This window comes from Mirounga angustirostris, unplaced genomic scaffold (genome assembly GCF_029215605.1).
Source record: "Mirounga angustirostris isolate CCGP_5_RB_7025 unplaced genomic scaffold, mMirAng1.0.hap1 SCAF_12, whole genome shotgun sequence".
Lineage (NCBI taxonomy): Eukaryota > Metazoa > Chordata > Mammalia > Carnivora > Phocidae > Mirounga > Mirounga angustirostris.
The window spans coordinates 6,661,666-6,689,515 of NW_026991720.1; the positions used below are offsets into that span (position 1 = coordinate 6,661,666).

The following is a 27,850-nucleotide window of genomic DNA, read 5'->3' on the forward strand; positions in this document are numbered from 1 at the left end:
TGATGTGCATCTCTTTCTGCTTTCGCGCTTTTTGGATAATAAAACTTTTCTTTCTCTTCTGCCTCTGCTGAGAGCTTTTCTGAGTTGGTAGATTTTGTTTTTAATTATAGTTCCCCAACAATCCCCACAATCTCATCTATTATTATGATGCTATGTCTTTTTCTACTCCAGACTGGCTTCGGGTTGTGTCTTCAACTTAATTCAAAAGTTGGATTTAGAAGCTGTTTGTATCCATTCTTGGTTTAAAATCTACTAAAAGCCGGGGCGCCTGGGTGGCTCAGTCATTGAGCATCTGCCTTCGGCTCAGGTCATGATCCCAGGGTCCTGGGATCGAGCCCCGCGTCGGGCTCCCTGCTCAGCGGGAAGCCTGCTTCTCCCTCTCCCACTCCCCCTGCTTGTGTTCCCTCTTGCTATGTCTCTCTCTGTCAAATAAATAAAATCTTTAAAAAATAAAATAAAATAAAATCTACTAAAAGCCAAGCTTGATTTGGAAACGCCAAGGAGATTCTCAACAGAATCTCTGTGACATCTTTGCAGTTCCGCAGAAGTGGGTGTGTTTGCTCGTGTTCTGTTCCTGCTGGTGGCCCGAGCTGTTGTGCATGGACACGTGTGCACCAGGTAACAGATGTGCCACCCCAGCCGTAGCTCGTTCCTCCCCAGGCCCTTCTCAGATAACCTCAGGCGGTGAGTCAGAATAGACACTTGGTTTCAACTCAGAGCCTCCTCATGGGCCCCAAGACCCAATCTGGGTCACGATTAAATTTGTTGCCTTCTGAGTTGGCCGGTGAGGTCTCAGATGTTCTCAGAAGTGGTTTGCCTCAGCTGTCTTAAAACACGAGAAGAGGGTTTCCTCTTACCATGATTTAAGAAGGCTTATTTGGGGGATGTTATTAGACATGACAACAATAGAGCATGTTTGACTCCTACGTGGTAACATTCTATTAAATTACTACATCTGACAAATAACATACAAAATAAAATTAATTCTGAAAAGAACATTTGGGGAAAGTACTTAATTTCAGAGCGTCTACACTGCTCTAAGTGCTTCCCACTCGTGGAGATTGCTTACTCTCCGTGCCTGCCCTGGTGCGCAGCTCTAACAAACGTGGGTATGGTAGATAAAATCATTGCAACAAGTTAGCATGATTTGTGGGTCAGATGGAGTTAAAACGAGTCCTTACGGTTAAACCAGGAACCAAAAAGCGACCACAGGCTACCACAAGTATGTAAGAAAAATAATTCCTGAGGCGCCTGGGTGGCTTAGTCAGTTAAAGCCCCCGACTCTGATGTCGGCTCAGGTCATGGTCGCAGGGGTGTGAGACTGAGTCCTGCACCCGGCTCTGCGCTGGGTGTGGAGCCTGCTTAGGATTCTCTCTCTCCCCCTCCCTCTGTCCCTCCCTGCTTGCTCTCTCTCTCTCTCCCCCAAAATAATAACTCCACAGCCTGTTATTTGAAAAAACTGGCTGAGAGTTGGCAGCGTGAAGGACCTCGCTTGTGCTCACCATCTCCATCTAGTGGTGGATCCCTGAGGGAGGCTGAATGGACTCCACGAGAGCTGATGAACCTTCAGCCTGGTATCTTATCTGCCTTCCCACCACTTGGAGTTAGGAAAATATTTTTGCACCCGTGAAGCTTACTCTTGAAGTGTACTTCATAAAGATGCAAATTCCTTTTATAAGTTTGCTGAGTTTTCTTGAAAGAGTTATTATAAATTTCAAAACGTTAACAGTATGTTAATGTTAAGATACCTCCACTGATTAAAATCCAAGTTTCATTTCCTGCCACATTAAAACATCCTGATTTCCTATATATTTTTTTCCAGATAAAATACAGGGTTCATATGTTTGGATTTTTTTCAGCTTAGCATTAGCCATTCTAGCTTCATTCTTTTGATCACAAAGCACCTGATTAGTCTTAGGAAAGGATTTACTGTGTGTGTGTGTGTGTGTGTAGGTCTGCGAGGACTGTCCACAGACTGAGTAGTTTAAACAAGAGAAACTTGTTCTCCCAATTCTTGAGACCAAAAGTCCACGATCAAGGTGTCTGCAGGGCTGGTTCTTCTGAAGATTCTCTCCTTGGCTTGTAGGTGGCTGTCTTTTCCCTGTGTCTCCACATGGTCCTCCCTCTGTGTCCTAATCTCTTCTTAAAAGGACACTAGTCATATTGGATTGGTCCTTCCTCCCTCCCCCACCATATGACTTCGTTTTCCCTTAATTACCTCTTTAAAGTCCAAACCTCCAAATACACATTCTGGAGGTACTTGGGGTTATGACCTCAATATATGAATTTTAGGGGCACACAACTTTATATATAGTAGTGAGATAGGGATTTTTCTTCTTTAGTAACTCATAGACTCTGACTAAACATGGCGGATCACACACATGTGTTTATCCCTACTCCCTCCCAAAACTCCATCAGAACAATGGTAAATGAATAAGAAGGTATAAATTCACAAGGAGAAGGGAAATGGGAGAGCAGACAATCACGGACGAGACACAGGACGCGTTCCACAAGACTGCAGGGAAGGAATCATTGTAGCTACCTGAGCTAACAACAGCCAAGGGTCTTTCTGGGGCCCCCAGAGCACATTGCAAAGGAAGCTGGCAGCTCCATGTGGAGATCCATGGCAGGGGTGAATAGGGACGGGAAGAAAATCTGTGCCAAACACTGGGCCATCAGTCACTAGGGATTTGGGAAGGTAAATGAGATCCTGTTTGGGGCAATTAGCTTAGGGCCTGGAGCCAGAGAAATGGCGGGACTGGTTCCTGGCCCACCGAGTCCCTGAGCTTATTCATATTTGCTCAGGATGCATGGGAGTTGAGCAATATTTGGATAGTTTTTCCCCCATCCCACACTAGCCTTATGAATTCCATCACACCCTTCTGCCCTGCCTGCAGGGTCCCAAGAGCCCACGTGAGACCCCTGAATTTCTCACCACCAAGGATGGGACACGCAGGATCAAGACCGAACATGTGTGCTGGTTAGAGAGGCTGGTGGACCCCAGACTCATCTCTGACAGAGATGCCTTCCTTCTCGGTGTGGTTTTAGGGCTTGGGAGGCAGGGGAAGGGGTCAACTGACTCCTCAAGGTCTCATTGGGTTTGAAGATGTCTATATTTCTGGGAAGAATTTCCTGAAATGTGTGTCTGAGGATGCTGGGGACTGGTCACCCAGGAGGGGCCAAAGAGGAGGGCAGCCCTACATGAGGCAGGACTGGGGGTGGGGCAGGCAGGGCAGCTCCATATCCCTTGGAGGAGAGGCTGCACCGAGACCACCAGATGCTTGGGCTCCTTGGCCAGGGGACCCGGAGGGGAGGGCGGTTCTGTCAGGGTTGGCCAGGGTTGGGGTCAAGGTCTGGCGGCAAGATCCTGGCTGGGAGGCCTGTGGGTGGATGGGAGGGAGGTCTCAGAGGGCTGGCTGCCAGGAGGCCAGTCCTAATGGGGTGGGGAGGAGCCTTGGGCAGGCTGGGAGCTGGAGGGGCCCAGGGGGTGGGAGTGGGAGGAGATGGGGGCCGTCCGGAGGAGGTGGGGGCAGGAAGAGGCTGACAGCCGGGCCTCTAGTCAGCCACGGGAAGCAGAGACCCCAAGGCACAGGAGAGGAGGTGAGGAGGGGAGAGTGGGCCAGGGAGGCAGCTGGGTGGAAGAAGACAAGCCAAAAGGAGCAGCTCCAAGGGTGAGATCTGTCAATCCCTCCGTAAACCCTTGCTGTAAGGCAACGCCCGGTATCTCTCCCTGAGGGGGCCTCCGTTTCCACATCTGTAGCTGTCTGGTCCTAAGACCACCCCTACACAGAGTTCTTGGGGTGAATGCGTGCCTCGGGCAACCCAGGCATGGATTAGGGGACAGGATCAGAAGGGCTGGGAGAGGGGTGGTGGGGAAGGCCCCAGAAAAGAAGTTAAGGGAGGGAGGAACTGCCTAAGAAGAAAGCCATGTGGGGCAGAGGTGAGACCCCGGTGTCTGGGGTCAGGGGTAGGGCCAATGATCAGGAGCAGCCCCAGCACAGGGAGGGTTAAGCATCCTCCCAGTTCCCACCCCGCTCTGGGCCCCTCCCATGTGTTTACGTCCTCCCCAAAATATTCGGCCTCCAGGCCTCCAGCTGGCCTCCATTCTCTATCCTGCCCCTCCCCCTTGAGTTAGCCTTGGGGGACAAAGGGGGTGCCAGGGCCAGGGTTCCCAGGCCCCAGAGGGAGCCCGCAGGCTCAGAGTGCTGGGGGAGAAGCAGACCTGGAGAGGCTGAGTGGGGGAAGCCAAGGGGGACTCTGAGGGCAGCAGGCAGGAAAGGGGATCAGAGACACAGTGGGGGAGAAAGAACAGGCCAGAAAAGGGTGAGGGGGAAGGGTGAGTGTGGGCAACAGGAGGGCTTCCCAGGCTGTTGGCCTGAGGACAAAAGCCAACTCAGCACCTACCCAGGACAAGGCCAAACATGGGCTGAGCTGGGCCCAGGGAACAGTGGGGGGCAGGGTAGGGAGGAATGCAAGGACCAGGGGAATACCAGGGGGATCTCTGACTGAAGGGCCACTTCCTGTCCCTCCAACCTCAGCCCAGAGCTCTGTCAGGCACCCCCCTGCCCCCCCCCCCCGCCCCCCAGCTGCAGGGCCAGGGAGTTGGTGGCTCCGCTGGCTGGCATGAAGAGCTGAGGCCTGAACACTCTCGGCAGGGCCGGGGTGACCGAGGTGACGCCATGTGGCAGCTGCTGATGTCTCTAGCCCTGTGGCTGGGCGCGGTGGGCTTGGGTAGAGCTGAGCTCACAGCGGCACAGCAGCAGGGCCTGCAGGTGGCCCTGGAAGAATTTCACAAGCACCCGCCCGTTCAGTGGGCCTTCAAGAAGACCAGTATGGACAATGCCACGGAAACGGTTAGCGGCATCGCCTGGGGAAGGAAGGGGGTTAGGGCCACAAGCACGTTCCCAGGAAGCAGGTGCAATAGCGCTTGGGCTCGAAGAGCACCCAGTTCTCCGGGGAGAGGCCAACACTGCAGCCCCCTTTTCAGATGTGCTGTTTCATGGGTGGGGGGTGGGTGGGGAGGAGGGACAGGTCACATCCAGGAATTGCTCTGCCCACTCAGCTGGCTGCTGGCCTTTCGCTGTCCGTGTGCAGCCCTTCCCTGCAGGGACCTTTGTGAGGCTGGAATTTAAGCTCCAGCAGACGAGCTGCCGGAAGAAGGACTGGAAAAAAGCGGAGTGCAAAATCAAGCCCAACGGGGTGAGTGAAGACCTGTGTGTGTGTGTGAGAGAGAGAGAGAGAGAGAGAGATGGGGCATTTATTTGTTCAGTGCGAGGGTATGTAGTTGGGGTTCAGGAAGAGAGCCAGCAAGAAGGCCCGAGGTTGGGGCACTGGTCGCATTGGTCGCACTATGGAGCAGCCTCTCTGGAAGCGGACCTGGCTCAGTCTGAGCCTGGGCTTGTGATGCTGTGGGCGGCCGGGGCTGGGACAGGCAACGGCGGGGAGGGCTGGGCTACTCTGAGGACATATGTTCTTCAGAGAGAGTCCTCTTCCCACCCGGACTCCTCTCGCAGGCTTCAGATCAGTGGTGGAGGAAGCCCACGGCATGGGGTTTGGCTGGCTCCCACGCCAGGCCTGGTGAACTCCCCCCTTTCTGTGAGTCTTCACGTACAGATGGCCCAGCCTGGGCTGACTCATAACAGGGCTTGACTGTAATCGGCCCCCTTGGGGGCATAACCGCTGCCGAGGGGGAGCCCCCAGTCCCAGCTGTTCCAAGCACCAGCCTGTGACTCAGTAGGTTCTTTGAAGGCCTATTCCCTCCGTCTGTTAAGGGAGGGACTGGATTGTATCAGTGATTTTCCAGACTTTTATGTCAGGACCCTTGTGTTCATACCATATCTTTTAAGAACACGCAAATAAATATAACAGACCAGCAGAGTGGCTCGAGGTGAAAGTCAGGTGGGGAGAACCCATCTGGGGAAGGAGTCCTGCCTACACACACATTCTATAGCTTGAAAACTGCAGGATGGGCTGACGTCTGCAATCTCCCAGTCCCCGGGTGGGCTGCGCCAGAAGCCAGTTGGCCCGCATGACCCCTCACCTCTCTGCTCTAGGGCCTGCCAGGGGAGCCGGTCCCCATTGCAGTAGCCCCCAGCTTCCACCCTGGTGGGGCCGCATGCCTGCCCTGACCTCTTTCCTCTCCCGGCCCCATGCTCCCCTCCCCAGAGGAAGCGGAAATGCCTGGCCTGCATCAAGCTGAACTCTGCAGATAAGGTCCTCGGCCGGATGGTCCACTGCCCCATACACACGCAGGTTCACCGGGTAAGAGTGGGCAGAGGAGGAGGCGGGGAGGCTGGGGAAGAGGCTGGGAAGATGGAGAAGCTGGGCCTGTAGGAGAGGTCAGAGGCGAAACATGGACTGAAGTATACAGACAGTGAGGTGGGTGAGAGGGGTGAGGAGGATGAGGAGCAAGTAGGGGGGTGGGGAGGGGCAAGGGGGTATGAGACAAGAGGAGAGGAGAGAGGAGGAGGTGAGAGGTGAGAAGGGGTGAGGAGGGGTAAGGAGGGATGAGGAGGGGACAAGGAAGCTGGGAGGGTTGAGGAGGGGTGAGGACGGGTTCTGGGCCTGGCCCCGCTATTCCCTAAGGGATGTGGAGGTGGGTGCCAAAGAGGATGCAGGCACCGTCCCCAGGGGCACCCTCCACGGGGACACCCTCCCCGGACCCCGCTGGCCCCTCAGGCCTGAGCAGCCACTGGCTCCTCTGGCAGGAGCCTGAGGAGCACGAGGAGACTCAGTGTGACAGGGTGGCGCATGCAGGCGAGGACCCCCACAGCTACTACTTCCCAGGACAGTTCGCCTTCTTCAAGGCCCTGCCCCCCAGCTGAGGCCTGATGGTAGGTGCCCAGGACAAGGGGGACGGAACGGAGCTGGGACAGCGCTCGCGTGTTTGGGGATGGAAGCTGGGCCAGTGTGGGGCTGAGGGCAGCGGTGGGGGAAGGATTCAGAGCCTGGGAAAAGAGCTTGGACTGACCCAAACAGCCTCCCTCACACCCAAGTCTTAGGTTTCTTTTTCCTTTCCTCTAGAATTTTGTCCCGCTTCCCGGACAGCTGCAGGAGGTAACCAGTGAAAGACCGACCTGCCGTCCCTGAGCCCAGGGAGGACAATCCCATTATCCCCGAGCTAATAAACCGCTCTCCCAGACTCGTTCTCTTCTCCTCTTGCATGCCCCCTTCCCCTAAGCCCTGCTGTAGGAGCGCGGTCTTGCAGGAGGAGCAGGAGACTTCCTGCCCACCGCCCAGGAAACCGGAGACCAGGCGCCGCAGAGACCTCGTCTTGCCTTCAGGCACTCATGCTTGGGAAAACAAAGCTCACCCACGGAAAATGATAAGCAGTGATGCTTATTAGAACAGAAAGATTTAATAGGGATCAACATGTGTGAGAACGGGCAGCGAGGGCTCCAGGGTGACACAGGACGGGGCCACCAGAGCAGAGGGTCACTGGGACAGGCAACTTTGGAAGGTGGGCCAACACCAGCTTCCCGGCTCTGCCCCCTCCTCTCCCAGGACCGGCTGGGCCAGCGTACACCCCATCCCTGCCTTTCTCACCTCTAGCCTTAGGAAGAAGCAACTCTCTTCCCCTGAGCCTCAGACCGAGCGGCCGGTGAATGGGGGGGGCAGCGGCTGTGGACGCGGCTGCGCGCGGGCCCTCCCTCCCAGGCTCATGGCGGAGGTGGCGGGACGGCCTCACGCTCTGCCGGCTGCTTGAGCAGGGCCCTTACCCCTGCTAGAGGCCACTGGGGAGGCGTGTCCTTGAACTATGTGCAGGGAGATGTGGAATTTTCCCGAAGGAGCGGGGGTGGGGGGGGCACTGCTCTTAGCAACATGGAGAAAACAGAGCCTGGTCTGCAGGCCCCGTGGCCAGCGTGATGAAACTGAAGACATGCACCAAAGCCGGGCGGCAGATGCGGGCAGCCAGGCCACAGTGTGCCCAGCCGTCACAGGCCACGGGCATACTCAAAACACGAAGGCCGAGTGGTGCCTGCAGGGCTGAGCGCCCGCTCGGCCTGGGCCAGGCTGTCGTTGGCCTGGCGGTCCAGGTCATGGCACTCCCGCAGGGCGTGCTGGAACTGCCGGCAGGCCTCCTCCAGGATGGAGCTGCTCTGGGTGGGCCTCGACTCCCAGTAGCCCGGCTCTACCCAGGGCTGGGCCTCCGTGGCTCGGGGGCCGGGGCTGGAGCCGGGGCGCAGGGAGCTGTCCAGGTCGCGGCACAGCTGGTAGAACTCACTGCCCCGCCCGCTCACGCGCTCGCCGTCGATGACCTTCAGGCCGGGGAGCAGCTCTCGGACGGCCGCCCAGTAGGAAGGGCTGGTGCACAGCGGGTTGCTGAGCCGGGCCAAGGGGTCCCGGAGCCGCAGGTACTCGAGGCCCCGCAGGCCGGCCAGACACTGCAGCTGGCCGGGGGTGGCCAGCAGGTTGCCCGCGGCGTTGAGACTCTGCAGGCTCTCGCAGGCGCCCAGCGGCTCCAGCCCCGTCAGCCGGTTGTCGGCCACGTTGAGCACCGCCAGCTGGCGCAAGCAGGCCAGTGGGCCCAGCTGGGTGAGCGCATTGCCCGACAGGTCCAGCCACTCGAGCCCCAGGCACTCCCCCAGGCAGCCCAGGTCCACCAGCCCCAGGCCCCGGAGCTTCAGCAGCAGGATGGACTCGAGGGCGAACTCACCCGAGCGAGACTTGAGCAGCTGGGGCGTGACACGCACGCCGTCTGCCTCTGCCGGCTTCTCACCCTGGGGCTCCATCGGATGAAGTCTGTCTGGGAGGCCGGGGCCCTGGCGGTTCTGGCTCGGGGACGCGGGCGCCACTGGGGGTCGGCTGACGGCTCGCCCCGAAAAAGGCACCATCCCCTCTGCCTGGGCCAGCGCCGGAGGCCCGTTTCCGATACCCCTGCTCGCGGGCCAGTGGGCTCCTACAGAGAGACAATCACACAGTAAGCGGGCTTCTCCTGAGCACCCCCTGAGCCCGCAGCAGATGACAGCATGAGGTGTCGCCCAGCCTCTCCCACCGGACCGGCCCGGCCAGACCCAAGGACACAGAGCCCTCCTGAGGGAGGGGGGCCAGGCTCCGGCCCCCACCTAAGGGAACCCCTGACAGGCTCCAGCAGTTACAGCTGTACTGGATGGAATTCGGGTGCCATGTGACCGATCCTTTCCATTTTCCGTATCTGCACCGGGAGGCAAAATCTCTTCATTTTCCTTTTTTGGTACCGGCTCATGATCTCTCCTTATTAATTCTGAGGTGTTTCTTTTTAAGCATTTCAATTAATTCCTGAATAGCTAACAGGTCACCACCACCAACCACCTCTTCGGTTTCCTTCCATATGCAGACACAGAGGACAGCATGCTGGGCCTCACTTCGTTCTCTCAAAAATGTCCTCGGCTCAGTGCTTTTTTTTAACATGAGCAATGAATTCAAAATGGTTTCCAGATTGCGTGGGCCGACTTGTAACCTCTGCTTGTGGTCGTGGGGCCTGGAGGCTCAGCTCTCCGCCCAAGATGGGGAGACTGAGGTCAAGGGAAGGAGGTGGCAGCACGGGCAGTCCCGAGGCCGCCACCACCCGCCCTCAGCCCCAGCGGCTGCCGCACTAGCTCTTCACTCTGGCGCCGACAGAAGGGCGTCGAGTCCCGTGTGCCAGGCAGCGCGGGCTAGGGTTAGCCAGAGAAGGTAAGCAGGGCAGAAGGCCAGGCAAAGAAGCCATGCTGGAGGGAAGGACCTGGCTAGCACCTAGGTTCCAGAAAGGCAGGGGAGGGAGGGCCTTTCCAGGCACCAGTGGCTGGGGGCGGCATGAGGCCAGGTGCTAGTGCGAGGGAGGAGGCCTGGGGGAAGGATAGCGGCAATGCCGCCCACAGAGGGGTCAAGGTTTCAGCAGAGAGGAAAACAAGAAGGGATCTCTGTTCCAAGTGGCAGCCTCCCAACCCTGCAGACTCGGGCCAGGCCTGGGCCAGGCAGGGTGACGCCTGCAAAGAACCATAGGATTATTCACTCCTGCTGTTTATAAAACCTGGGCTCCAGGGTATCAACGAGTCCCAAGTCTGCATTTACATAATCCACACCACTTTTTATTTCCCTCTCTGAGGGAGATTTCCCTCACCAGGCCCAGAGTTCCACCCCCTCCCCCAGCCCCTCCCCCCATCTCTGAGCAGGGGGTCCCCTCATCTTAACCTAGCTCCCCTCTATTCTGCAACACTCCTTCATTTCTACTTCATTTCTTTCCAAAAGCGATTCGAGGCATCCACTAAGAAGTCTGGGTCACTGTATTCGAACGGGACCTGCTAGGGCTTGTAAGCAGCGAGAGGGGGTTAAAACTGCTGCCCATGGGGGGGAGGGGTGCAAGAAGGGCACCAGGTACCAGAAGCCTGCCATAAACACTAGGGAGACAAGGCCTTCACCAAAGGTAGTGAGCGCTGGAGAGGAGCGCTCTCTGGAGTCTAGAACAACTTCCAAGGATCTAGTCACATTACTGGATACATGTGGGACACACAGGACAGGCAGGGGGGCAAGAAGACATCCAGTTTGAGATGACTGTGTGCATCCGGCCTAGGAGGCAGTTGGAGCTCTAGGCTGAAGGGATTCAAGCGTTACCTGCAGAGGTGCCCAGTGGGAATGTGCGGCTCACTGGGCCAGCCTTTCCGGGGGACACAGACCTCTTTAGGTATTTGAAGGCCTCTCTCCAGGATGATGCAGAGCCTCCCTAGCCACACACTATTTTGGGGGTGAAAGTGGTCAGGAGGCCCTGGCGTCCAGTGAAAAGGAGCAGTCATGGGCCGACGTCGAGAGAATACCACGTTTATGAGGCTGAATGGAGGGCACTGATGAGCAGCCAGAGGGAGGCGAGTGAGGACACAGTGAGGGACACTGTGTGAAAATGCCCACTGGACTGAGGAGGCTGCTGGGTGGAGCAGTGTCAGGCGGAGGCAAGCCCACACCCCAAGCATGATGGTCAGGGAGTGATGCCCCAAGGAACGGGCTCAGTGACCTCAGGGACCGTCTGGATGTAGGTGGCCGCTGTGGCGGGAAAGGACAAGGGGACCAGAACGGGGTGGGGGGGGGAGGGAACTGTACGTGCTCCCCACATTAAAGCTGGGAGGAACACTTTTGCAGAAGAGGAAACAGAGGAGCCAAGAGCACATTCACTGGAAATCAGGACTTCCGTGCCCCAAAGCCCTGCCTGGCAGGGGACCACAACCCTCCGGCCCACAGCTCTGCGCCTCCCACCCCGGGCCCCGGGCCCTCGCCGGTGACAACACTGCACAGTCACCAAGGTTTTGAAACATGGGTTCTCCAGGCGATGGACCCCTCTCTGCTCCCGGTCCCACCTTACCTGACATCTGCACACCTCAACCAGGCAGGTGTGGGCATGGCCGAGCCGCCCCCCGAGCCGTGCAAACCCAGCTCCCACAGAGGCCAGCAGCACAGAGCAGGCCCCGCAGGATGGAATGGCTCCTCCACACCCAGCTGCTTCAGCGTTCCTCTCTAAAGAACCAGAGTCCTCCTATCCTGGCCCTGCCGTGGAAAGGAGCGCACAGAGGCTCCAGGGCCCACGTGTGTCTGCCAACAGGGCTTGGTTACGTGGATGAGACTAGGACGAAGGCACAGCCGCCGCTCGGCTTTCCTGCGGGACGCCTGTCTTCCCTTGTTCAGGACTGCCTTTGCCAAGTCTCAGTTACCTACCTAGGGAGTGGGCCGGGAAAGGACGCCCACGAGCTGGCCAGGGCAGGCCAGAACTCTGTCCCGGGGAGAGGTGGTCAACGCAGAGCAGCCTCAAGTGCGGGCTCCCGCTGCTGCAGGGAGCCTGGAGACCCCTCCTCAGGCCTGTCCCTCCCGCCCCATTCACAGTGCAGGTCAGGGCTCTTTACCTCTGCACTGCCGCCACTCGAGAGCGGATACGTTATCCTGTGCCTTGGAGGATGTTCGGCAGCATCCGTTTGCCACCCACGAGAGGACAGGAGCAATCCCACCAACAAGCCGTGACAGTCAATGTCTCCAAACATTGACAAATGTCCCCTGAGGGACAAAACCGCATCCCCCACCCCCACCCCAAGAGCTACTGCTTGGGACCAGCAAGCTTCTCTGTCACCCTCTTCCACTCCCCAACTCCCACATGCTCCCGCCCCTGCTGCCTAGCCCCTCTCGCCTGCCAACACTGCAAAGCCGGCTCAGTGACACCACACAGCAGGGACAGCTCAGGGGACTGCAGTGCAGGGCAACACGCCCCCCCCCCCCAACGGCGACTTTAGGGCACCTCATATTCCTGCCTCCCACCCCACGTACTGAGTCAGAATCTGGGAGGGAGGTACAGGACGCCGCAGAGCTGAGAGCAGCGGGGAGAGGCCCAGGGCCACGCTCTGACCTTACCACCCAGCTGCACTTGATTTGGAGTTAGGGATATCAGAGGTGCAGCCATCATCCAGGGCCCCCCGCGACAAACCTCCCCTCCAGTCCCAGGGGAGCCTAGAACAGCTTGGGGTGGGGGGTGGGCGGGCAGGGAGATGTGACCTAAGCAATTTGGAGGCCAGACTTTAAATCATGCTACTCCGACCATTAAATATGATCTTTACAAACCTTTATTTAAGAAAGAAGATGAGGTAATTATGAAAATACAACATACTCAACAGGACAGAGAGTACAATCCCAAGGTTAAAAAAACGAAGTATGCCCCAGTATTAACAAGACTATCTGAGTGCAAGGATTATGGCTAATTTTTCCTGCTTCCTTACATCATCAGTAACTTCCACATGTCCTACAGTTAATTACTCATAGCGACACATGACTGCCAACCCTTCCAAGGGAGGCCAGGGGATAGGCGTCCCAGGCTCACCCCCACAGCCGGGGCCCAAGCCCAGGTTAGACCTCGAGTGCCTCGCCCCACCTCCGCCTACCGGCCCTCCCTCTCAGAGCCACCCTTCCAGCACCCAAGCACCTCAGGAGAGCCAGGTGTGCATCGTGCGTGGGGTGACAGGCCTGCCGCCTAATCCTCCGGCCTCTCCCTTTCCTTCTTTCCTCACCCGATCCCACCAGCTCCTGGGGCTTGCGCACTCAGCTCTGGACCCTGCCCTGAAGGCACTCTGGGCAGTCTGGCACCAGTGGGCCTGATACACATCCTTTTGTGCTTCCAGGGAGAGGATTTGCCCTTTGCAAGTGACCAGGGAAAAGGGGAGGTGTGGGCGCTGCAGGAGGGATATACATGTAGCTACCTACAGCCTGGATAGCCGTGAAGCTCTTTCGGAGACTGCTTTCACTGTAGAAAGGAAGAAACCCCAGGGTCTCCAGCAGTCTGGAAACAAACCATGGGTAAGAGGGCCGTTCTGAGGACTGGGTCCATCGGCCGTCCGCAACTCACACATCCTCACCGGCTGGGCAGTCCCATCAGCTGGGGTGATCTGGCCACTCTGGAATCCACAAGAAAGTACCGACCCCAAGAAGACTGGTGCGTGCGTGTGTGCATACGCTTCCCTCTTAACACGGCTACTCTACTTCAGGGCTTCTTTCTTCTACAGTGAAAGCAACTGTGGCCAAAAGCTTCCATAGCTTAGCAGGCCCTAGCTGGTTGAGCAGATTTCCCATCTGCCAGCACCCATGCCTCTTCTTGTCCCTCGTCACTTTGTGAGAAAGCAGAGCTCTTAAGGGCACGAGACGTACACGGACAAGTTGCACGGGCCCTTACTACCCACCAACACTGCGAAAGGGCGCTGCAGCTTAGAGAAGCGTGTAGTACAACTTCCCAGTCACTTCTGGACACAGTTAACCTTTCCTATGCACAAACTGCTAGAAATAAATGAAGCAATGGGTGGATGGAAAAACATCATCTCCCTGGGGGAAAAGGCAACCTGTCAAGAATTGAGAAACTGTCCTTATTCCTTCCAAACAGGTTTAGGACTGCAGCCATCCCCGTCTAACGCCCTAGAGTGCACATTCTGCTCTCCTCCGAGCCCAGGCACAGTTCCCACAGGCAGACTTTCAGGGAGTCAGACGGAGGTCCACCTTGCTGGTCTGCTCCCCCTCGGCCAGGTCTCCACGGGGGAAGAGGAGGGGAGGGGCGATGTACTTGGGGAAATTCTCCAGGTTGGTCTTCAAGAAGAGGAGACGCTCAACGGTCTCCACTGGGAGAGGGGCACTGGGCTGCACAAAGGCAGGGCTGTCCAGGGAGGCACAGACACTTCCAGAGAAGGCCCCTGTTGGGGGACAGGACAGATAGACAGTGGCCAGTCTTGCCAGAGCTGGCCAGACCTCCTGCCTCTTCTCCCAGTAAACCAGCGGGTCCTCCTGGGCGCCAATCGTCTCATTCTCACGCAGGTACTTCTTGACGATGATGCTAGCCAGGTGGCTCTCGGTGGACAGGGAGGCCCCGCTTCTCTTGGACGCCAGCAGCCCCACACTTTCCAGCTGCTCCAGCAAGCTCCTCTCCTTCTGGCCGAGCAGCAGAGACCCAGAGCTGCTTCTGTGTGCAGGCTCTTTCCGGCCCTTCCCCTCGGCCCCAAGGCTCCTGGCGCCCGCATGCATGCTCTTGGGGCCGTGCGGGGAGGGGGAGGGAGGCAAGGAGTATTCGCACACCATGATCTCCTTCACCTTGTACACGAGAACTTGCTTCCAGTGGTCGATGTCGGCCCCCGTGGGCAGGATGGCCTCGATCTTGCCCTTGAAGCGGGGGTCAAGCAGGGTCGCCAGCACGAACTCCTTGCGGTGGAAGAGCTCGTTGAGCCGGCAGTCTGTGGCGAGCTGCAGGGCCAAGCCCTTGGCCAGCCGGACGGCGGCACCCACCTCCGCACCGCCCTGCTCCTCCAAGTGCCGCTGCACCTGCTCCAGGAGGATGTGCAGGTAACGGAGCTGTGGCAGCACTTGGCTCAAGGACGCCTGTGCGGCGCTCGCCTCCCGGACCGCCGTCTGGAAGGGCTGCAGGAGCGTGACCAGACTGTCCGTCAGGCTCCAGAACGCGGGCGACAGGGCGGCGCCGGCCTTGCCCAGCTGGTGCTTCGCCTCGTACTCCCGCAGCGGCCGCTGCTGCGCCACCAGCCACTCCATCAAGCGGTAGGCGGACCCCCAGTGGTCTGAGAGCTCCCAAAAGGGCTGGTGGGCCGGGAGGCCGCACTGCCGCTGCAGCCGGGTCAGGAGGCGCCGGGCCCCTGCAGAGCCTTGGAAATGGCTGCAGATGGCCCTGACCGTACCCAGGACGATCTGGACGCTCTGATGGTGACTCAGGAAGTTTGTCACCAGGGAGTCGAGGCAGTGGGCAAAGCAGGGGAGGTGGGTGTAGCCCTCCGTCCTCACTGCCTGCTCCAGGCTGAGGCAGCTGCCCGATACCAGGAAGCCGGGTCGCAGGGAGCTTCGGCTGAGCCACAGGCTCACCTGCTCCCGCAGCTCCCGCTGCCTCTCCTCTGCAGTGCTCTCCCGGGGCAGGCCTCGAACCCAGAGCACGGCGTGCTTCCTCGGGCTCTCCGCCGCCGCCAGCCGACCGCCCGGCCGTATCGCTCCCCAGTGGGCACTGACGGCCACATAGTCCACATCTGCGTCCTGGGCGGCAGCGGACATGGTGAGGTGGACGCAGCTGCCCTCGGCCCACTGCATCTCCCGACACACCTGCTCGCCGACCGCTTCACGGAGCAGAGGCAAGGCTTTATCGGAGAAGAAGGCCGGAGGCGGCACGCGGTAGCAAGGGTCGGCCTGGGCCATAAACCTTCTGAAAGGCAGGGACGAAACAAAGGAGAGCGGCAACGCCAGGCCACAGAGCAACTCCGCGATGCCGTGGTTCCAGGCCTGCGCTCGGGGCGGGCAGGGGGCAGCGGCGCCACCCTGGGCCTCCATGACCGCCAGCGGGAGCGCGGCAGGTTCATCTTTGGTGGAAGCGGGCAAGAGTGGTGGAGCCGGGAACAGCTGCTCGGGGGAGGCATCGGGGCAGCGTCCTGGCGAGGGGAGCCCCTCGGGGGCAAGGCTAGCGGTGCTGGCGGGCAGGCCCTTGTGCTTTTTGTCCCCAGTCCCTCCCCTCTTCTCCCCTGGGCTGGCTGCGGTCGGCCTTCTCTCTCTCTCCAGCCCATGCTTACTCACCAAGTGGTGGACCAGGCCTGAGGCCTGGAAATGCCCCTTCAATTGGCCGTGCCTGACACTGGCATGACACAGAGTGCAGGGGACAGGGCAGACGTTCTTGCAGTCAGTGGTAAAGAGCTGTCTGATATCAGACGCGGGCTTCGGACCCACGGCGTCCAGAGCGCCGGAGGAATGCCTGGGGAAGGCCCAGCCCTTGGTCTCTGCCTTCAGAGTCCTGACCAGCTTCTTCAGGCAGGGCGGCTTCTGGAGGCTCACCAGGGATGATGTCTCCCCAACAGCAGCAAGCAAATGCCTCTTCTTCCACTTCTTGAGGCGCCGCACCTCCCTGGCCAGATGGGCTATGAGGACGTCAGCCTGCTTTACCTTCTCGCTCTCAATGGGCTGGCCCACCTTGGACCTGTCCGGACTGGCCGCCTGGACTGGCGCTGGGGTCAAGGGGGACTGGCCAGAGCTGAGCACTGGGTCTCTCGACTTCTTCAGTGTCAGCTCTCCCTCCTCTCTCTGTCCACGTGCCTTCTGTTTGGACACCTTCTTCTCAGGCTGCCCAGGGGGCTCCGGCCCAAGCACAGATTTGAGGCTATAGAGGCCAGAGTCTCCCTTCGGCTTATTCCGCCCAGGGCTGGCCAGGCACTTTGTATGGGAGGCAGCCGCGTGAAGATCAGGGCTCCCCAGGGAGCAGGCTTTTCTCTTCTCGCTGTAGACATGGAGGCCCAGGGTGCCTTCTTCCTGCTCCTCCAGGAAAACTTGGCCAGGTAAAGGGACCGATGAGGAACTGGGGAGGGGATAAGGTCTCTTCCTTGGTAGGGGCAGATCCCTCTCACTCCCCTTTGGGGATACAGAGGATCTGATTTTCCTGTGACCACTGACGGCCCTCTCTTCTATGTCTACAAACTCTAGTTTAACCTCAGTCTCCAGCAGGCGCCCCCCAGCACCCCAGCCAAGTCCGTGAGAGGTATTGGTAGCTCTGGTGTGAAACTTGGAGCTAGGAGAAGCCAGGGGAGCAGCCGGGCTCCTGGATCTGGTCACGGAGGAGTCAGCACACACAGGCGGCTCCAGCCCCACTGATCCTGAAGGTGTATGTCTCTTGGGGGGCTTCCTGAGTGTTTCTACTTCCAACATGCTTGGGAACTTGGGGGAAATGAGAAGATGGGCGCAGGCTGCAAAGCAAGATGAAAAGAATGGCTCTCAGCTGCCCTACTCAACTCTGGGGACCATGAGGGGGAAGGCAAGGCTGGAGGGGAGAGGAGCGAGCAGAAGATGCAGGCGTGGTGAGATCCTAGGAAATCAGCCCCAGGACAAAACTCTCAAGACCACAACCTCCTTGGTGAGGGCTGGCATTCACTCCTGCAGACTGGATGGAGCGGCCCTCAACAGGAATCCCCACAGCCCTCTGTACCTTAGCGGGCTCAACATCCCTCTGTGCCAAGCTAACTGAGGTTTCTCTCTTTTCTTTCCATGTTCACTGAGAATCTAGCAGGCACGTGGCAAGTTTCCTTTGTTGCAGATACACTAGAAGACAGGCAAAGCCCCCGTGTGACCGTGGCTTCCAGGCTGCCTGGCGAGACAGACGTGAATAAAAGACTCGTGCTCACATCATGGAAAGCTAGAGCCACCATGCAGGTGTGAAGGAGCGACACTTGCAGTTGTGAGACCCCAAGGAGGGGACCGACCTCGCCAAGATGTCAGGCAGGTTTCCCTGGAAGAGGTGCAAGTGCCAGGTGCTGTAAGCTCAGGCCAGGAGGGAGTGGAGCCTAGGTCTCTGCAGCCCGCGCACCTGGGCTGTACCTGTCACCCAGCAGGGCACCAGAAGTAGGTCACGATACCAGGTACTCGGCAGTGACGCCACCAGCGGCCTTGCCAGATCTTTTGCAGTTCTTTGTCTAGAAGTCAGCCTGCACTCAGAAACGCAGGACAGGAACACAGAGCAGGACAGCCCCTAAGGCCAGAGACTCATGCCCCCTGGTGTCCTGTCACTCCTCTCTCCCTGTCCCAGAAAGACTCCTGAAGGGCTGCTCACACTTCCTCACCTCCCACGCCCCTCGAAGCCTGCTCCTCTGACTCTGGCCCCCGCCACTCCCTGGCACTGCTTTTGCCAAGGCCACCGGCGTCCCCCTTGGCACCTCCTCCAATGGACTTCTCTGCAAGCGCTGGGCTGCTGGCCCACATCCTCTGTTTGGAACGCCACCTTCCTGTGGCCCTGGAGCACCCCACGTTCTTGGTTTTCCTCTCACCTGCAACTCCTTTGCAGTCTCTGGTCTGGTCCCTCTTCCTCCCGCCTGTTCCTTCCTGCTGTTGCCCATGGTTCCTGCCCAAGCCCCGTATCTCATTCTGCACACCCTCTCCAACTGGGGGTGCATTCACACACTGACACACGGGCCTCCGTCTGGCTCCGAGACCTCTCTTCAGCTTCCCCTCTTCCACCTGCTCTTCCTACGGTCACCGCAATCTCGTCAATGGGACAGCTGTTCGCCCAGATGCTCCGACCCCAAGCCAAGGCACAATCCCGAACTCCCTTCCCTTGCTCGTTCTCCCAGAGATTAGGTCACATTCAGATCCAGGCACAACAGAAAAGAGACACGAAGAAGTCAGAAAAAAAGTATGTGGAAAAGGAAGGAAAGGAAAAGCCCAGCGCTAGAATGCATTTCTCTGGACAAAGGGAGAGTCATAGGAAGGTGACCTAACAGCCCCACCACACACATCGAAAAGCAAGTGGGCTTCGTCTCCTCACACCAGAATGACATATAGGCTCAACAAGATTTAAAACCAGTACGTTCTGACACTGAGTGATGTTCAACATTAAGAAGAATCACCAGGGAGGGCAGGGATGGCCCGCCTTTACAGGTGGCAAGCCCACTGAGGCAGCTCCAGGAAGATTCTGCCCGTGGATGAGGGGGGGCAACGTGATGCTCATGCTGAGCCCCCATCTCAGGACCAGAGGCATCACCTCGGGCCCACTGCCCAGGAACTCAGCCGCCACACCAAACGTCTGACCTCCATGGGGCACTGTGGATGGGCCGGACGAGGTCTCCAATGAGATGGGAGACACCGTCCTGGTCCCAGAAGTGCCCTGAGATGTCAGAACTGGAGTGGGCTTACCTCAGTCTGATCTTATGACTGAAGAACTGGAAATCCAGAGTGGGAGCGTGATGATCAGTGGCAGAGCGGAAGAGCAGAGCTGGCTACAGGCCTCCAGAAGCAGTCTGTAGGCGTCATCCCCACTGAGAACTCAGAGCAGGCTATGGAAACCAGGCCCACGCCAGACCTGCCTCACTGGTGACGGCCGAGGAAAGGGAAAAACCTGTGTGTTAGGACTGCAGCCGGGGCCACACCAATCCCATTCTGTTCTCCAATTAGTCTTGTCCCATCCGCACATCTGTTTTCTGTAGATACTCTCCATCCACTCGACTATGTAACAAGAATTCCTCGGATACCTACCATCAGCCAGCACTGTGCCCTAAAGACACACATACAGGACAGGAAGTGCCCGGCTGGTGCTCGGGGCTCAGGACAAGACAACTTGGAAGTGGGTCCGTGACGCCACAGCGAGGCAAGGGGTGTGTGTGCCATGGAGGCCGGGCCTCAGGCTGAGCTATGGATAAAATGAATCTATGACACTGGACTTTAGATTCTGTCTTGTGACAGAATCACTTACCTTAGGCTACGTTTCAGGATCCTCAACTCCTAACGGGCTCCCTGGGTAGATCTGGGGTCTTGTGTGATCACTGGCAGCGACAGTCATACCACTGCTCTCCCTTCCACTGAAGCACAGCGGGATGATGACTACGAGGCTGACGCCGTGGAGAGCCTCTACGTGAATCTAAAATGTAAAATTTGAAAAGAGAATCATTCCAAGACTCCAATACTTTGATTATTAGTAAGAAGTTACTGGTGACGTTTCTCACCATAGATGACATACGCACACTAAGGACAGCTACAAGATGGAGACCCCCAAGGTACCCAGCAGGCAGAGTCAGGAGAGCCGCTGCGGGGCCCTGAGAAGCAGGCCCAGCACCGGGAAGCAGGAGGCGAGGAGGACTGGAGCAGGTAACGGCAGAGGGATGGAGGCAGCGGGGACAGTTTGGAGAGCTGTTTAGGAGGCAGACTATGCTTGAGTTCCGATGCGGGGGAGAACCAGGGGATAGAGAAGGACTCTCTCGTGATTCCATTTACTAACACAGTTCACTTTTGAATATATCGACTTGAGGTTCTTCTGGAACAAGCCTTTACAAGTACATGTGGCAGATACAGGGTCAGGGATGCAGGGCACAGGCGGTGAGCGGGTTTATCTCTGGAGACGAGAAAGAATCTATTTTTTCTGAGAGCAAAGAAGGAAGGCAGGCTGTGGTGCCAGGCAAGCCCCTGAGTGCGGGTGGGGGAAGAAGTGCGGCAGTTCATGCCCTGGAGCCTACAGATTGCCAAGGGGAAGGTATGCGTCTCCAGAGGGAGCAGCCTGCTGGCTTAGCCCGAGATGGGAGGTGCCTCAACACTTACATGTGTGCCGGCTGCATGGATTAGGGGCTTCCTTCCAACCACTCTTAGCAGCCCTTTTCCCATGGGCACGCCCAGAAGGAAAGGAGCCACTTCTCTGTTGCTCTCGTGCCTGCCTCAGCCCAGAGGCTTGTGCAGAGCTCTGCCCACCCAGGGCATCCCATAACTATGGCACACCTTTCCCTGAGTTTCCACTGCCCAGTCCCCCTCCTGCCTCAGCTCCTGCACTGTCTATCCATCCCAGACCCCAGGAGATCCCAAAGCGCTTGCTGGGCCCTCAAGTCCTGGGCTTCTCATCCCCCCACCCACTCACCTGTGAGGAGAGGAAAGGTGGTGAGGAGAAGAATGGGAGGAGAGGCACATGTGGAAGGAAAAGAGTAGAGCAAACTACTATTTGTTTTTGGGGTTTGACTCACATGCAAACTCTAAGTGACATGTAATAATCGTGCATCACTGGATTTCACGTTATGCAAAAGTGACAAAACGAGACCTGTTTTAAAGTACACCCCAGGAGAACCCTTTGCTCTTTTCTGTGAGGCTACTTTCCATAACGGATTGAGAGCATGAGGTCCACGGCCGGTGTACGTGGGCTGAAATCCTGGCTGCCACCCAACAGCTCTGATCCTGCGCTAGCCGGCCTCGGCTTTTTCACCGACACCACAGGGACTACAGCACCCACCCCGTAGGCTTAAGTGAGCGAAAACACGTACACGAGTGTTCCGGGGCGGTCCCTGGCACAGAGCGCCGTGCTGGACACGAGCCACTGTCCAGGACAGGCTGCCGCACTGGGCGTGTTTTAGGCGCGGGGCACTGGGAGCGGGCGGGCGGCTAGCCTGGGAGGGACCCAGCCGGGCCGTCCGAGGGCCGGGGCGGGACAGGCCAGGGCGCCCCGGTCCGTGAAATGGCACCGAAAGCCCCCTCCCCGGCTTACCTAGGCCCGCCGAGACCACGCACCCCAAGCTGCGAAGCCAGGTGCGACTCCCGCCACAGCCGACAGCCCCAAGGCAGTCGGCAGTGACCAGCCACCTCCCCGCCGGCCGCCGCGTTTCCCCCGCTAGCCGCTGCGGGAGCCTCCGGAGCCCGGGGAGGGAGCGCGGGTTCCGGGACGCGCAAGGGCTACTTCCGGGAGCGACCCTCACCCACCCGGGCCTGCGGATGGTAAGCTCCTCCCGCTGGCAGCCAGCCCCCAGGGCGCAGGCGCGGCGGCCACGGCCGGAAGCGATGGGACTGCGCCGACTGCCCGCCGGAAGTCGCGCGGTGTTTTCGCCGTGACTGGGACTCCTCTATACTAATTTTTTTTTTTAATTTTATTTTAGTATGTTAGTCACCATTCATTACATCATTAGTTTTTTGATGGAGTGTTCCATGATTCATTGTTTGCGTATAACACCCTGTGCTCCATTCAATATGTGCCCTCCTCAATGCCCCCCACCCCCTCCCCTCTAGAACCCTAGTTTGTGTCTCAGAGTCCATCGTCTCTCATGGTTCTCTCACGGTTCGTCCCTCCGTACTAAGTTAATGGCGCTGGTTAAGCGGTGTTAGTCCTTCTCCACTAACCGATCTCCAGGGTCCCTTCCCACCCGGCTCCCTGAGCCCGGGAAATTTGCGGGACGGCGACCCGCGTCTGGCGCGCACGCGCAGACAGAAGACAGCCCCAGCCCCCACCCCCGCCCAACAACGGTAACGGTCCTCCCGTCAGAGTCTCTTCCAGCCCGGAAGACTCACCCGGCCTTTCAGGAAGCCCTCCCACGGTGTCTCCCCGGGCAGTTGCCCGCTGCTTGCTGATGCCGCGAAGGCCTCGCCCACGACCCCGGGGACGTCCCTGCCCGCGTCCCCTGGGGCCCCCTCTGTCACCTCCCCACACGGAACTGCTCAGGGGCCACAGAGGCCGCGTTCCCTGGGCTGAGCGGAGACGGATCCTCCCCGCTCCCCCACCCCCCGAAGTGCGCACGTCTTGTCCGGCAGGTTACCTTGCGCTTCTTTCCACCTCTGGAGTCAGACGCATAGAAGGACCGAGCCTGGGGTCACTATCGGGCCCTGAGCGGTCCTACCTATTCATCTTCCCGGGGATGGTCTCGTTTTTTCCCTCTCCTTACAGCGCCCCTGCTCTGGCCCCAGGCAAATCAACTCCAGGCTGGGTCAGTCCTCCAGTTTGGGCTAAAACCAGGACCTCTGCAACAAGAACATACATCTTAACAGTTTTGGGAGTCATTTTTAATCTTTCTTGATTCTCTCCATGCCTCAGAGATGTCTCTGTGCCAGCATCGTTGTTTTCCTTTCTGTGGCTTTGCAAATCGTGACTATCATACTTCCAAATACCTGGGAGTATCCCTCTTAATACTGTTTTTTTTTTTCAGTAATTTCCTGGTTATTTCTTGCCATGTTCATTTTTTCCTGAGAACTTGAAAATAAGGATGTGTATTCTAGTAACTTCCTCCCCTCCCCCAAATCTTTAGTGTTTTCATTGATACTGCATGTGTAAGTTATGTCATGGATGTTTGACAGGAAACATAGAAATGCAGGCCCCAGGTATCTTTCATGGCCCTCAATCCCAGGTCCTATCAGAATGCTCAACAGTGCTTGCCACTTCCTTTTCCACAGAGTGGATCAGCATGCTGTCCGTGACGGGAATAAAAACAGGCAAAGGCAGCTGAGATCCTGGCAGAGTAAAGAGTGGCATGGAACTAACGTATATAAAATTAATGTGATTAAGGGCTCCCACTTACTGGTGAGCCACTCACTTTCATCCATTCTCTTGGCTCATATTCACAATCTCTATGAGGCAGGCACTATTATTACTACACCAACTGAGCAATAAAACTGAAGATTATAAAGATTAAGTAACTTTCACTCAACTAACAGGCGGTGGAATAAGAATTTGAACCCAGGCAGCCCAGTTCTTGCTTGTGCACTCTCAACCTTGACACTGAGCTGAGCTGCTCAGGCAAGGTAAAGGGCTTCTGGGAGGCTGGGCAGAAAGAACAAAGAGAAAAATATGCTTGCTGAATCAAATCCTGCAGACCAAGGACACAGCTGTTGCACCTGGTATCACAACTGATCAAGGTCACAGCATCTGCATTTATCTTTCCAGGCCCAATGTTCTTGCTGTGTGAGCCACAGAATGCACCGGTACAGAAACTGACCACCTCAGTGTCTCCCAGGTCTTTGTCAGGGCTGACCTTGACCTGAAAGACTGACCTTTTCAGATGAAGGGAGGAGCCTTGCTGCTATCACAACCCTTAATCCCGAGGTTAAGGAGCCAAGGTGGTAGTTCCCGTGAGCTTCTGATAATATCCATTCTAACCATCCCACCTACGATTTTCGGTGGAAGATGGTGGCCGAGTGAGCTCAAGGTTCTACTGGGCTCAATGCAACACCAGAGCTCCCTCACTCACTTGGCCTCTGATGAGCCACCAGCTTATTGCTGGACTGCATAGCACTGGGACTAGGGTCTGCTCAGATTCCCAATAATCCCCTAAAGCTTGGGTGCTTCCTTCTCCCCAGGGTGTGGTCTGCAGGTCAGGAGCTCCAGGTCCTGCTGCGAAAGGCACACAGGGCACCTGACGCTCAGGATATCAGCTGCACTCAAGCTTTCCAACCCCCTTTCACAGGAGCTCTGGGTTGATAAACTGATTAAAATGTATCAATCACCTGAGTGGTTGATTCTAGGGCAGTGGTTCCCAATATACGAGTGGGGAGGACTTTGCCCCCATTTCAAAATGGCTAGAGACATAGATGGTTGTCAACCAGGAGCTGGGAGAAGGGATCTACTGGCATCTGGTGAGTAGAGGTCTGGGGTGCTATTAAACATCCTCAACGCAGGGCAGTAGCCCTGGCCCCCAACAAAGAGTTATTTAGCCCAAACTATGGATAGGGCCGAAGTTGGAAACCCTCTCTAGAGGGTTTCAGCTAGCAGAAGAACCCTTGGGAGGCTTGTTTAAAATGCAAAGTCCTGAGTCTCATCTGTGACATTCGAATCCAGCAGGCTTTGGAAGGGGACCCAGGAATCCGCATTTTCAAGCACAGCAGATAATTCTATTACGTGGACTGTATTCCATCCTGATTCCAAAACTCTGGTCCCTAGACCTGTGTGGGCCTGCCTAAGAACCACCCAGAGTGCATATTACAAGTCTGGGATCTTCACTCCATCTCTGGAGATTCTGTTGTACGCTACGTAGTTGGGTCCTAGCATTCAATGGGTTTGTTTTGTTCTGAGTGATGTCTACACAGGTTCATTAACACAGGAAGTGGTCTGAGTTAGGCAAGACTTGGGTCATCTGCCCTCACTTTTCTGGTACTACATGTGAAGCAAAACTCTGGTGGCTGTCAACTGACTTTGTTCCGGGAAACCGCAAGGTTTATAAACAAACGTCATTTCCAAGCACACAGACATGGAGCTTATAACCACTCCCACTGGCTTTCACCTCGGCTCCTCACATTCCCACTGTTACTAACTATCCTAATTCTTTTTTTTTTTTAAGATTTTATTTATTTATTTGAGAGAGAGAGAATGAGAGACAGAGAGCATGAGAGGGAAGAGGGTCAGAGGGAGAAGCAGACTCCCCGCCGAGCAGGGAGCCCGATGCGGGACTCGATCCCGGGACTCCAGGATCATGACCTGAGCCGAAGGCAGTCGCTTAACCAACTGAGCCACCCAGGCGCCCCCTAACTATCCTAATTCTGTTCCAAGCAACTGAAACTCACCAAGGGGCATTAGGGTCTTCATCAAGGAGGGGTAACTCTGTGGCCTGCAGTAAGGGTACACTTCTGTTTGTATCTCCTCCCCCACCCGTTCCGAATCTGGGCTGATGGTGTCCCTTCTATAGACTGGAATATGCCAGATCCCGAAGGGATGCTGAGGTGGGAAAAAGGCACACAAGATTGCCTGCAAGGTTGGCATCAGAACAGCAAGTTGGCAAGTTTCCTTAGCTCCTTGCCCTTTGGTTTTCCCAAGCAGTGCCTGGCACCTACAACTGCTCAGTAAACATTAGCCGTGGGCATTCGTACATATCCTTGAAGGACATTTCACCCAGGCTGTGGTCTCCTCTGGAGAATTGTCCCTGCCCCCCCCCCCCCCCCCCCCGCCACTAACAGCCACGTTCTAAGGCCACCACCTCTAACATCGGTTGGAGGCATCCCCGGGGGTGGCATAAACGGGTCTCTGGAGGTGTAGATCCTTCGTTGGAGCACTGCCCTCTGTCGGCCACCTGTGTGTGTGCAGCTTAGCTTACCTTGGCTGCCTTTGGTCTTCTCTCTGGGCTTATCCGATCCCAGGGTGGTCTCCGAGGCTGTTTCCCCACGAGGTATGGTGCAGGGGTATCCTACTCTCTGCCACCGCCCATCCGCCCATCCGTACGGATCTTTTGCCTCCCATGTGGCGGGCAGTGGATGCGGGAAACTAACTGCAAAAGAACTGATCTCAGCACCTAATGCTTCAATCCAGACCCTGCACCAAGAGACTCAACCAACCTAGCGAGGCTTCAGACAGCCTAAGGCTGGATCCCTGCGACAGCCTAGCCCCGTTGAGTTCTTGTCTGAAAAAGCTCTGGGCTGTCAGAAGAACGTAGTGTCTGTTCTAGCCAATACCTGACCACAGACCTCTGACCTTCTGCCCTCTGCCCTTTCTTAGAGCATTTACTAAAAAGAACTGCTTCCAATCATGAATCCTTCCTCTGTCCCTGTGAGACATATGTGTATGGATCTCCCGCAATCCAGTAATGTCTTTCTCAAGGACCTGAGCCCCATTCCTCCGAAATGAAATCAGGAAGGATTGGGCCTTGGTCCCAGTCCCCAGTGGGAGACACAGCTGGCCTAGTGGCACTTCCACCGACCAACCCTTTGTCATCTCACTTTCCTGACTCTACCTGAGCCTCCGCTTACCCCCTCTCCCTCCTCCCTCATTCTCCCTTTGAACTGCCCCTCACCTCAGCATAGATGGGACTGAGCTCAGATTTCCCTTGCCGTCAGTACTCACAGAATAAAACCTGCCTTCACCGCTTTAACTGATGCCCAGCTGTGTTTATGTTGGACAAATCCTGCTCACCTTGCAGTTTCTGCCTGGGGTGTGGGCATGAGAGCTTTGACAGGAACGCAATCCTCACCAAGTGGTGGTGGGGCGGCATCAGATCCTGGGAGTCTGCACCCATGCGCTCGGCTGCTCTCCTCTGTCCCTGCCGTGCAGGCAGAACGGAGGGAACCGGTGGAAAAGTCACTGAGCTGGGGAAGGAGCTGCCAGTCCTGAGCTGCTCAGAGGTGGCCTGGAGAGCAGGGGACGCTCCCCAGGACTCCACTTGACCAGAGGGACAGACACACATCCTGGGAGAGTCTGAGAGGAGCTGTAGCAGTCCAACACCAGGGAAACTGAGAAGCCAGGGAAGGAAAACCGAGTGGGGAAAGCAACCATATGTCGCCCCCCCACCCCCAACCCTGGGCCCGGGCCCATGATCTTCACCATCCCTGAGCCACTGGGGGAGCAGGGGTCCCAGGGGGATGGGCCTAGCTTAAGTTACAGCAGCAGGGATGGAGATGCCACGCAGCCTTACGGGGCATGTCCCCAGGCCCAGGGCCTGACCCGCAGGGACTCAGGAAAAGCGAGCCAAGAAGGTCCCCTCCTTGTATCGTTCCCTTTATCTCCCAAGGTCTTTCAGAGGGTCCCGCTGGCACTTGTCTTTCTCCCCTCCCCCTTGACTGCTTGGGAGGGGCCCTCTGACATGCTGGACCTTCCCTCCTCTTGAATCACTTCCGGGAACTCAGTGACAGTTACAGGCACCCAGCTCCCCTCCTGCCTCGAGAACCTCTTGTATCTTTATCTGCCCACCCCGTGATCACTGGCATTCCTGAACGTTCTTTCCCAGCCTTGTCTCACACTGCACTCCACCCCATGGCCTCAGGGACCATCTGTTATTTTATGCTGAAGACCCTCAACTCTTCAAACCCCTGACCTAATCGCTCACTGGACAGCTCCACGCGGATGCCCTGGACGCACTTGACTCGCCAGGAAACAGAGGAAACCACAGGCCACCATTTCCCCTCTGAAACCTGCTCCTTTGTGGCCCCTCATGGAGCCCGGCCAGCCACCAGGACCAGGGGCCTCCTGATCTATTGCTCACCACATGGTCCCCCACCCAGAGCAGTCCACATCCATCCCTGCCTCCCCCTCTCCCACAGCCCACAGGCTGGTCACCTTCAGCCCTAACCGGACCTTCCATCGGCCCACTCCCCTCATCCTCACCACCGTCCTCACCACCTCTCATCCGGCACCCTATCGACAGGCTCCTGTCCGTGACACACCCTATAGAAATCATTCTAGGGGCGCCTGGGTGGCTCAGTCATT

At 57.2% G+C, this 27,850-nt stretch overlaps 2 protein-coding genes across 14 annotated transcripts; one reads left to right on the forward strand and one right to left on the reverse strand.

Annotated features, from left to right (window-relative positions):
- Positions 1 to 3,505: 3,505 nt before the first annotated feature.
- Positions 3,506 to 7,141, forward strand: RARRES2 (retinoic acid receptor responder 2). 3 transcript variants are annotated; one of them, XM_045864086.3, is made up of 6 exons: positions 3,506 to 3,600; positions 4,656 to 4,853; positions 5,095 to 5,199; positions 6,166 to 6,261; positions 6,708 to 6,833; positions 7,024 to 7,141. In XM_045864086.3, the coding sequence occupies exons 2-5, from the start codon at positions 4,680 to 4,682 to the stop codon at positions 6,822 to 6,824; spliced, it is 492 nt and encodes a 163-aa protein (XP_045720042.1). In that variant the 5' UTR covers positions 3,506 to 3,600; positions 4,656 to 4,679; the 3' UTR covers positions 6,825 to 6,833; positions 7,024 to 7,141. The 3 variants fall into 3 exon arrangements, with proteins under 3 accessions (XP_045720042.1, XP_064431840.1, XP_045720041.1); XM_045864085.3 differs by having other exon boundaries at positions 3,519 to 3,671; XM_064575770.1 differs by lacking the exon at positions 6,708 to 6,833 and having other exon boundaries at positions 3,517 to 3,671.
- On the reverse strand, positions 7,129 to 27,653 carry LRRC61 (leucine rich repeat containing 61). Of its 11 annotated transcripts, XM_064575762.1 has the most exons (6): positions 26,561 to 27,653; positions 25,749 to 25,919; positions 22,488 to 22,689; positions 19,682 to 19,846; positions 19,126 to 19,299; positions 12,537 to 17,186 (listed from the first exon to the last, which is right to left on the reverse strand). In XM_064575762.1, exon 6 carries the CDS (start codon positions 17,146 to 17,148, stop codon positions 13,948 to 13,950), a length of 3,201 nt encoding a protein of 1,066 aa, XP_064431832.1. In that variant the 5' UTR covers positions 17,149 to 17,186; positions 19,126 to 19,299; positions 19,682 to 19,846; positions 22,488 to 22,689; positions 25,749 to 25,919; positions 26,561 to 27,653; the 3' UTR covers positions 12,537 to 13,947. The 11 variants fall into 11 exon arrangements, with proteins under 11 accessions (XP_045720039.1, XP_064431839.1, XP_064431832.1 ...); XM_045864083.3 differs by lacking the exons at positions 12,537 to 17,186; positions 22,488 to 22,689; positions 25,749 to 25,919; positions 26,561 to 27,653 and adding exons at positions 7,129 to 8,899; positions 21,449 to 21,849; XM_064575763.1 differs by lacking the exons at positions 25,749 to 25,919; positions 26,561 to 27,653 and having other exon boundaries at positions 22,488 to 23,220.
- Positions 27,654 to 27,850: the final 197 nt, after the last annotated feature.

Excerpts from the sequence above, each read along its gene's own strand:
- LRRC61 (XM_064575762.1), bottom strand. The coding sequence starts at position 17,148 with ATGTTGGAAGTAGAAACACTCAGGAAGCCCCCCAAGAGACATACACCT.
- RARRES2 (XM_045864086.3), top strand. The coding sequence starts at position 4,680 with ATGTGGCAGCTGCTGATGTCTCTAGCCCTGTGGCTGGGCGCGGTGGGC. Across the intron at positions 4,854-5,094 it reads TGGACAATGCCACGGAAACG|CCCTTCCCTGCAGGGACCTT; the intron begins GTTAGCGGCATC and ends GTCCGTGTGCAG. Across the intron at positions 6,262-6,707 it reads TACACACGCAGGTTCACCGG|GAGCCTGAGGAGCACGAGGA; the intron begins GTAAGAGTGGGC and ends CTCCTCTGGCAG.